Source organism: Pangasianodon hypophthalmus, chromosome 22, assembly GCF_027358585.1.
Source record: "Pangasianodon hypophthalmus isolate fPanHyp1 chromosome 22, fPanHyp1.pri, whole genome shotgun sequence".
In the NCBI taxonomy this organism is placed as follows: Eukaryota; Metazoa; Chordata; class Actinopteri; order Siluriformes; family Pangasiidae; genus Pangasianodon; species Pangasianodon hypophthalmus.
Genome location: NC_069731.1, coordinates 16,509,683 through 16,519,780, shown reverse-complemented (window position 1 = coordinate 16,519,780; position 10,098 = coordinate 16,509,683). Strand labels below are relative to the sequence as shown.

The 10,098-nt window shown below is 40.0% G+C and overlaps 1 protein-coding gene across 2 annotated transcripts in view; it reads left to right on the top strand.

The window, feature by feature from the left end:
• Positions 1-781: 781 nt before the first annotated feature.
• Positions 782-10,098, top strand: part of arfgef1 (ADP-ribosylation factor guanine nucleotide-exchange factor 1 (brefeldin A-inhibited)) — a 54,928-nt gene continuing 45,611 nt past the window's right edge. For both annotated transcript variants that reach the window (XM_026938229.3, XM_026938228.3), the window contains exon 1: positions 782-1,129. In XM_026938229.3, the coding sequence (XP_026794030.3) occupies positions 1,006-1,129 (124 nt within the window). In that variant the 5' untranslated portion in view covers positions 782-1,005. The remainder of the gene's footprint in view (positions 1,130-10,098) is intronic.

Genomic DNA, 10,098 nt, shown 5'->3' with positions numbered 1-10,098 from the left:
AGAGATTGTGCTCCAGAAGAGGTTAGTCATATTAAAAATAATAATGCTCTCTCTCACTCTCTTTCTCACTTTTTTTTTTTTGGTTAATCCTTGGTTTTACATATATGAGAAAAGAAAGATCCACATGCCAGCAATTTTATTATTATTAATTCCATTAATTTTATTTTTAAGTAAATATTTGTAAATGTAAGTGAATACATAAGTAAATGAATGATTTGATTTAATTAAGTTCTAGTTATTACATGCAAAATGTTATGGTGTTATGGTGGTGATCACGAACGATTTAAAATAAAGGAATTTTCTAAACTAAAACTTCAAAACGCTCTCTCTCTCTCTCTCTCTCTCTCTCTCTCTCTCTCAAGTCAAAGTTAAAAGGTTGCTTTATTGGCATGACAAATATCACCATTTGTACTGCCAAAGCTTGGATACTGACTTTGGATACAACAGGTTAGAAAATAACTACAGAAATAGAAACAAATATATATTCATTCAACAATACAATCAAAAAGAAACACTAGTATATTATATAGAAAATAACTACAGCAATAGAAACAAACAAATATATATATATATATATATATATATATATATATATATATATATATATATATATATTCAACAATACAGTGAAAAAGAAACACTAGTAATTAGACTGAGAATAAAAACACACACACACACACACACACACACACGCATATATCTAAACACACACACATATATATGTATGTACACACACTTTCTCTCTCTCTCTCTCTCTCTCTCACTCACTCACTCACTCGCTCGCGCTCTCTCCGTGACGTCGTTTCCGCCCAACATGGCGCAGGCTGGTTGCTAATGGAGAACTGAAGGATATTTTTCTCCTCTCCGCACCTTTCTGCCTTTATTTATGTTTCTCTCCTCAGGCTGAGCGTTCACAGGCCGCTTCGAAAAGGGCATTTATCTGTGTGTCAGTGACGGCTTGTCCTCCTTCGGTCCATCTTCTCCTCGGACCTTTTCCACCGCGTCATGTATGAAGGCAAAAAGACGAAAAACATGTTTTTAACCCGAGCTCTGGAGAAGATTCTGGCCGATAAGGAGGTGAAGAAGGCGCATCACTCCCAGCTGCGCAAAGCCTGCGAGGTAGCGTTAGGTAAGTCTGCTAGTTTTATAGCTTATTTAGAGGCGGAATTAACCAGTTCGTGGCTTTGCCTTGCTAATCTTCCCGGTAAGCCAGCCTACAATACAGCTGGCTAAAGTCTGCCAGCATTACTGTTAGCTGTTATCTTACTAGCACTGGATTCCACTCAACTTAAGTTATTTTACATTCTGCTCGAGCGACGAGCTCAGATGAATAACCACACTTCCTCCTGAAGGCAGACTGAAGATGGAAAATGGTGCAGATGCTTCTGTCAGTGTTTAATCTTTAGACTCGCTTTGACTGATCCCCAGAAAGCAGGCTAAGGAAATGAGCAGCTTTGACAGCTTGTTAGCATTAGCCACCTTGCTAGCTTTAGCCACCTTGTTCTTCTGGAGGCTTATGCAGCAGGGAATTACTCCATAAAGACTCAAATCAAAATTGGTGTTGGAGAGCTTTTTTTCCATCTTTCCTTAGTGTTATAGAAATAAACAGTAGTTTCTGTAGAAAAAAATACAAAGCAATAGTTTTGGAGATATTCTTGTTTTAATTTTATACTTCTTCCCTTCTGGGAAAACAATAAAAAATATTTGATGACTCATCCTGTACTAGTCTTGGTTTCGTCCTATCAAACGCTCTCTAGAACTTCTAGGTACCACCCCCAGGGGCGTGTCTTGACCATTCCTTGGTTGACAAAATATGATTATTCATTTTGAGTGGAATTTGTACGACTGACACTTTTCAGATGAGTGTTTTTATCGGCTTTGAGCTGCTCAGTGCCGTCATGTCACTACCTTAGACTGATCGAGAATATGTCCCGTCTTAATTCGCTGTCTTGGCGTCTCCATGAGAAAGTGTAAGTAATATCATTTTATCTACCACTCAGATGCGTCAGAGGTCTCCTGGTGACGACCGTATTAATGGTCGACCTCAGTTCAGACATGTATGGCAGAATTCCAAAAACACACGGCATCTTGTCCTCTAGGATATCGACCTCGTTAACGTTGGCAGGCGTGGGTGAAGGCAGCAGTGAGAAATGCTCCACAGTTGATAAAACGCTCTCGCCAAACTATTCTCTGTTCTCGATGTTTAGCTAGTACACTAAGCTGTTGTCAGGTTTGTTTCGATAGGACGCTATGTGGCAGATCTTGGACTCTCCTGGATGCAGTGGAAATCAGTCAAGCGCTTTAACACACCATCCCATGGAGTTACTGTTTCAAAAGCAAATAAGGTTTTGAGGAATTAAAGAGTTCCTGAACAAGAGCTGCACTGCTCCTGGAACCTCCTGGTTAGCCTACATTATTTTAGTGTGAATTTGTGATTTTTATTAACGTTCTTGTAGCTTTGATAGCAAACCAAAGGTACATTCACAAAGCTCAATGTCAGTCAAGTCTGTTGTTGCCACAGATGTCATCTTGTAAGGATTGTGTTCAAGATACACTGATGCAACCTTTTTGATTTGCCACTTGTGATGAAGATGCACCTCCGATGATATAAAAGACACTTGTATGCAAGGGTTTGTTAGCTGAATGCAAGCATTTCAGAATGCCACGTACGAGGTTTGGGTATTCTGGGAATCTTCTGTTTGACCACTTGGATCTCATCTGGCACAAGAAGTAAAATGGTTTCTGGAACTAATGCTCAGGACCAAAATTAGGTTTGATTCCTCTGGTGGAAACGTGTCAAGGGCTTCCTGAAACAGATCCCTAAGTTGCTGAGACAGGTACCCTGACATGCTAAAAAAGGATTTCCCAGTTCCTGAAAGAGGGTTGGTGAGAAGGGCTTCCCAAGATGCAGAGAAGGGTTCCTGCGTTGGCGAGAAGGGTTCCCATGTCGGTGAGAAAGTGTCTTTGAGTCGCTCAGAAAGGTCCCCGAGTTGTTGAGAAGGTTCGCAGAGTTGCTTAGAAGGGATCTCCCGGAGTTGCCGAGATGGGGGTCCTGGAGTTTCTAAGAAGGGGGTTCCTGAGTTGCTGAGAAGGTTTCCTGCAGTTGCTCAGAAGCATCCTGGAGTTGTTGAGAGAGATGGGGTCTTCCCGAGTTGCCGGGAGCGGTTCAAGAGTTTGACAGTTTCTGACTTCCTGCTGTGGAAATGAGATTCATGGGTGTGTTTGCTGAAAAACTACCCCTTGGTCATCTTTAAAACTTACAAGCGCTGTGTTGCACACGTCTGTGCCAAAATAAATCAGAATTATTTCTTTGGGACAGCTTGGACTCGGGTGACTTGGTGGTGTTTGCTGGTTTGCACAGCTGGTCACAGAGATCATAAAGAGCTTATCTTTAGCTGTTACAATGAAGTATTACTGAAGAATCTTTGTATCAGTGTCTGACATTTGGTTTCTTTAACTCTGTGTAGATTGGATGCTCTTTATTCCTGATAGCTTTAGAGAAAGAGAGAAACGCCATAGGCTTTTTTTCTAGTATTGTTAAGGAAGTCTGAATTTTGTGCTAATGTTGCCTATGCTCTCTTTTCTGTGGACGTGTGGAGTGTATGCTCACCATGGGTTATATTGGGCTCAAAGTAAAGCCAGCGGCTGCAGTGAGTGTGCCAGGAAGCTCCAGAGCACAAAGTCCCAGTTCAGCAGCCCCAGAGGAGAGAGGGAGAGTCTTGAATCGGCCTGCAGATTACGGTAGTGCCTCGTTTTGCACATTCCACAGCTCCGTGCTCCTTTACATCACATGAGCCTGTGAGTGTTTATTGAGCATGAACACCTTGTCTGCCTAGCTTAGCCAAATATTAGGATTTCAGAATCAGGAATGCCCTTGAAGAGGCAGTGGCTCCTAGAAGTGCACAGGTTTGGAGTTAATGAGTTACTTGTGAATTAGGGGTGTGACACTGACGAAATCAGGAATAGTGGCATAGCTAATGTCACAGAAATGTTCTTTAGAGATACATTTCCTACGAGATTTTTAAATTACCAACTTATTCTCAGGTCTGTGTAAATTAGTAAAGTAACAAGTCCAAATGATTGGCTCAGTGAATTTATCAGACTAATCCCATACTTGGACTGTCCAGTAGTGCTGCATGATTAAAAGTATTTTTATCATTAATGAGATGTATTTCCTTGATTTGTTTCCTTGATGGCTGTGAGATTGTAAGTGAGGAGAAAAGCAAAGTCACATCTGTTGTTTGGTTTTAAACCAATTTTTCTTAGGCACTAGGCTATTGCTTGTGCTTCAACTTACATAAGTAATTTTTTAAAATAAACATCTTTCCTGTTTCTTCATGTTCTTCTTGAATATGTTCTGGTCTGACTCTGTGGTATAAATACGTGCGTCTTGATTTAGAATTTTATTTGCTTTAAATAAACATGAAAATAGCGAAAGATTCATTTTTCAGGTGCTGTATTCCATTCAGTCAAACACATTAAAATACTTTAGTCCTCTCGCATTTCATCATCATCATCCTCATCACAATAGCCATTAACTTTCTCATATAATAGCCATTAACGTCTCGTACTTCTCTGCTCAGTTCTTTTCAACTTCAGTTCCTTTCTAATGTTGCTTCCCATTAAACATTGTTCGGTGTATAATCACTTCCTGTTTTTTTTTTTTTTTTAAAAAATACATTTTTTAATCATGCCCTAGCCTTCATACTATTTGCCTTCGAACATGTTTTATCGCACAAAAGCTGGACACATTCCAGCTGGAAAATAGATCAAGGGCTTCTGAAAAATTAAACAGCGCTGTGGTATAACTCTAAATATCGAAATTAAGTGCATTTTGGAAAGATTGCTGTAGAGCAGTTAAATTTTGTGCATCCTGAAGATGGACATTCCACTCTATTTTGCGTATATATTTTTAATTTACTTTTAATTCAGGAAAGCACATCTTCTACATGAAGGACGACTGTTTCCACTCATCCAGGTGATACCGTCGCTTTAATCAAGGCCAGGTACCCTATAGGTTACACTGAACCTGAGACTCTAACAGCTTCTTTTGTTCATCAAGCACAATGAGCTCTTTCAAAACCGGGAAAGCTAGTCTTTTTCCCTCTTTTTCCAGCATGCCTGTCTACACATTTTAGAGACTAGAGTTTGAAATCTTGGGCTTAAATGACACCAGGACAAGAATTGAGAATTCCGAATTTTTTCCTAACAGTTACTCCGGCGACTGATGAAACTAAAGCTACCCCACTGCACACGTTCATTCTCTATACATATAACTGTATAGTGTATTTGTATAAACTGCATCATTTATTTATCTATTATAGGTAAACTTATTATCTTTTTTTTTTATAAGTGGTTTAAATACGTGTAGTAGTGGTCAGAAAGACGTTTTAAAATAGAGATCATGTAGCGTTATTAGTCATATGTATATACGTAGTATGACTACAGTTATGGTCACTAAAAATCGAATACCTATTTTTTTTTTTAAAGCAGACAAATTCTATCCCAGAGGCCAGTCCTCATTTATTATTTAGCGGTCATGTTGATCACCTCGTTACTCCTTCATTCCGTCACCGCAGGTCTTTCCATGTCTTATTCATCACAAAGTTTCACAACTCTTAAGGCAGTGAGGACGTCTAGCTTCCTCAGCTTGGCAGCGTATTTCATTAACATCTAAAAGGATTGAAATATGTGGGTATACTGTATATTTATGAACTGCTTGGGGCGTGCATTTTGCTGTTTAAAAGTTTAGCATCTCTGCTGTTTTTACCTCAGGTCACTTTTACTAGTTTATTCTAGTCTGATTTGTTTTAAAAAAAAAAAAACTCTTCGGAGGACTTCATTAAACTTCATCCGCCCAGTGAATAAGGAGCGAGGAATGAAATTAGTTTGTGTGAATGGTGGAGGAGCGCTTATAGAAGAGCACCACTGGTGGGCTGTTTTACTGCACCAAGCACATGGTCAGTAGGGCGAATTTAATTTAATTTGATGGCCATGAGTTTACTGTTGACACAATTTAGCACAGGTGTTTGAACGGCACACAAGCTCTCAGGATCTCACGCAGCTGGTTCATGATGCGAAAATCACATTAACTTCAGCATTAGGGATCTCACTAGGGGTGTAACAATCCGACGATTTGGATCAATACATCGATTTAAAGGCACTGATTGGACTTAATCCATGCAAAAATCATCAAATTGATTCTTAGCGGAAAAGGACAAACAACTGGTGTGAAAAAAGTAATTTATATTTGTAAACTAATGTGTAATTAATTTAATAAGCTAGCAATGTAATTCACCTGTAACGAATAGTTTTAAAATAGTCCTTTTCTGTATCATCAGGACAATGTCAGCTCTGCCATCGGAAGCGCAGGCGACTTGGTAGAAATATATTGTTAGTAGTGAACAAAGTTAGTCCCGTAACAATTGGAGGCTACTAAATTAAATCGTGTCGTGTCGTATTGTAGCAGATTCAGCAGTATCATCAAATATCAATTCAGTTCAGTTCGATTTTATTTGTATAGCGCTTTTCACAATGGACATTGTCACAAAGCAGCTTTACAGAAATAGATAAATTCAGGATATAAATTTAAAATTTATGAATTTATCCCTAATGAGCAAGCCAGAGGCGAGAGTGGCAAGGAAAAACTCCCTGAGGAAGAAACCTTGAGAGGAACCAGACTCAAAAGGGAGCTCATCCTCATCTGGGAGACAACGAACAGTGCGAGTATAAATAATTCCCATCTATAACTGTGTACTACATGGTCAAAAAGTGCAGTTGTCTAACCCGGAAAATTCATTATAGTTTTCACGTGAAGTCTTTTTTGTTGAAGTTATCACTGTTATGAACTGATCACTGATGGAGGCCTGAGTGCAAAATTGTTCATGGGAATTGCAGTCCTAAAGCTATCATAGCAACTGTAGTCCTAAGCCATCATAGCAAACCTGTTCGTATCAGTTGAAGTCCAAAGCCATCTTCATGGTTTCTAAGTGGTACCTTCCACGTGAATCTCACATATCTTTAGGCTTTCTGTGTGGGGCTAGCAAATCATTTCCTTATGAATCGAAATTGTGTGGACGTGTGAGGTTTACACCCTTAGTTCGTATGGTTTCACGGTTAGTCACGTTATATGAGCAGATGGTTGCGTCACCGTTTACTTTTTCAGAATAACCTAATGTAAAATTACATTACAAAATCGATACCCTATCGATTCTGATCTCTTTAGCGTCCCACAAAAATGTAGGTTGGATTTTGCAACCTCGTCCCTCTGGACTCGTCCTAAATCATGCTAGAGCAACCTCCGTTTCTTTGCTCAGGAGACACGACTGCACTGAAAACACTTTGGCTGTGTAATCCGCTGCTGTTGTAAACATGTTACACTGCTACCTCGACTGCCACTCCTAGCATGCTCCTAACTTTATCATACACAGCGGCCATTAAACACACCACTGCTGACCAGAACTCGATGAAATGCTGATTTTTCTTTTTTTTTTTTTTGGCTAAGCAAGCTCTGTGAAATTGTGATATTTTTAGATTAGGTTATTTTATGGTGAAAATTTTTAAACAGCAGCCCATTTTACTAGAAGGCATTTTGTTACATGGTAAGCCATGATAAATAATGCACCATCACCCAGCTACTGTATTTCATTCGATCTCCGCCATGTGATGAATTAATCATACTTTCAGCACAAGTTAATGAGAAAAACTGAATCAACACGAATCGCAGGCTCATGGGAGTGTTAGACAGCACCGAGCTGATAGGAAACATGGCCGTAGCCTAACCTCGCATCACTACAATAGAGGCACTACCGGGTAAACAATAAAGATGTCGATGAGACAGCGTGTGTGTGTGTGTGTGTGTGTGTGTGTGTGTGTGTGTGTGTGTGTGTGTGTGTAGACAGACTGTTTGCTTTGCTCCTACTCGACTATTAATCTTTAGCCCAGAAAGAGAAGGACGGCTCTGTGCGGTCTGGCTGTGGCTTTATAGCTCCATCTTGACGTAGTAAATTTAACGTTATTTGAACATACACACACACACACACACACACATACACACACACACACACAATACATGCACATATGCAGTAAAAAAAAAAACAAAAAACAAAAGCATTCTCCTAGCAGCAGCGTAATTATCCACACCATAAACGAGTGCACTTTCACAACCCACATGTTGCCTCATCTGTCCGAATGTAATTGCTGCTTTGTAGCTTATGCTTTCACCTCACAATAGAAATGCAGCTTTTCCCCTCCTCCTTAACTGTAAGCAGCTGCCGATTAGGATGTGTGCGTGTGTGTGGATGCAGAGAGGCCACGGATCTTCATCCTTATGTATTTTTTTTTTTTTTGTCCAGTCCTTAAAATTTCAGCTCATGAGCTAATTATCAAGTTGGATCAAGTGTGTAGGGAGCAGAGAAAGGCTGCGTTCTACTCTGAAGTGATGAAGCCCTACACAGGGCACTTTGAAGGGGGACACGCCCATGGCGGCCATTTGTAGGGTCGTTCCAAACCGAACAGAACAAGCCATGGACACATTACTCCTGAGATTCATTTTGGATTTCTCCTTATTTTTTCTGCCTATTTTTCTTCCCAATTTGGCCAGCTGCCCAAAATAGTCTTAAAAACCGACATGAAAAATAATCGTGATCAGATCATGGATCGTGCTCCAGCCTGATAAAAAAATCTTTGTAGGATTTTTAGGTACCATATGAAACTTTTTGCTTTGCCAGGGTTATAAGGAAGTTTTTTTTCCCTATGGATGTTGAACCTACTTGTACATGTGGTTCGCAAAAACAACCTGCTACAATCCACAGTGCAGGGAGTGAGGAATGGGTGGGTTGTTAGTTCGATTGACAGCTAGGTTAACTCTGTGGTGCGCTTTTGGTTTTTTACTCATGAAATCTGGAATGTAGCCGACTGCTATCAACAACGCAGTGTAGCATAATGTACTGAATATGAATCAAACTGACGTGCGTGGAAATCCATCGAGGCTTCCACACAAGTGCATATTACACAGCTGAGAGAATTGTTTGGGTTTGTGGTCGTCTCGTTTCTGCTCAGCCTTGTTGCGCTTAATAAGCTTTCAGGTGAAGGAGAACGGCGGTGGTTTGTCGAAACAAGTTTCGTTCCAGGGGTTTCTCCGACTGACCGATTCCAGCTGTCATTAATTAACACGTGACACCTGGATTCTGGACCGATTCCCCGAGGATCGATACGGCGTCTGGTTCGTCTCGTCTCTGGTTAGTAGAAAATGGTTAACGAAAGTGTCTTTTGTTTGAAATATGCAAAACACAGAAGCTTATTTGATTGTAGCTGGTGCTGTTTGTACAGACAAGATGTCTTGAATGTGACCGCTAGTGCGAGCAATGCCGAGAGAGAGCAGCGCCAAGTGCTAATAATGCTTGCAGGATCATTTATATTGACTGCACATGACAGACTGATTTGGAGAGCAAGGATGTTGAAGGTTATAGCAACAGAAAGTGTTGCCAGAGAAAGCCCCTAAATTCTCATTCTCGATATACGAAATAACAGCACGGCCTCGTGGGAGTGAAGCAGATGTAGCGGAAAGGCCCTGAAATTCATGAGCAGTGTCTCAAATCGCATGCTTGTGCACGATTTCTGAGCCTACATAACCGTCTACTGTGTTCACACTGAGAAATACGAATAAAAGTAGTACCCATTGATCAATGGAGACTTTTTGCTCTCCCATCATGCACCACAGAGTGTAAAGTGAGTGATGGATAGTATAGCGGGACAGATGAAGAATAAAACGCGCATTTAAGTACAAAATGGTTAGTATTTGAATTATGCAACAGCGCTGTTCTGATTATTCAGAAGGTGTTCATTAATTACTTCTGCGCTTACTCTAATATGTTTGTTTCTACAGTTACAATTTTTGGTTTAAAAACATGTCTAATTTTTGATATGTGAGGAAACATTTATTTAACATTCATGGAAGAAGTCTTCAGTGTCAGTGCTTTGGAACAGCAGAGGTAAAGCTGTTGAGCTTGAATATTTTCCTATAACAGCATTTTACTCCTAACTTAGAAAACCATTTATGTCCAAATCTACTTAGTAGTGTGTTCTCTGTACTAAAAA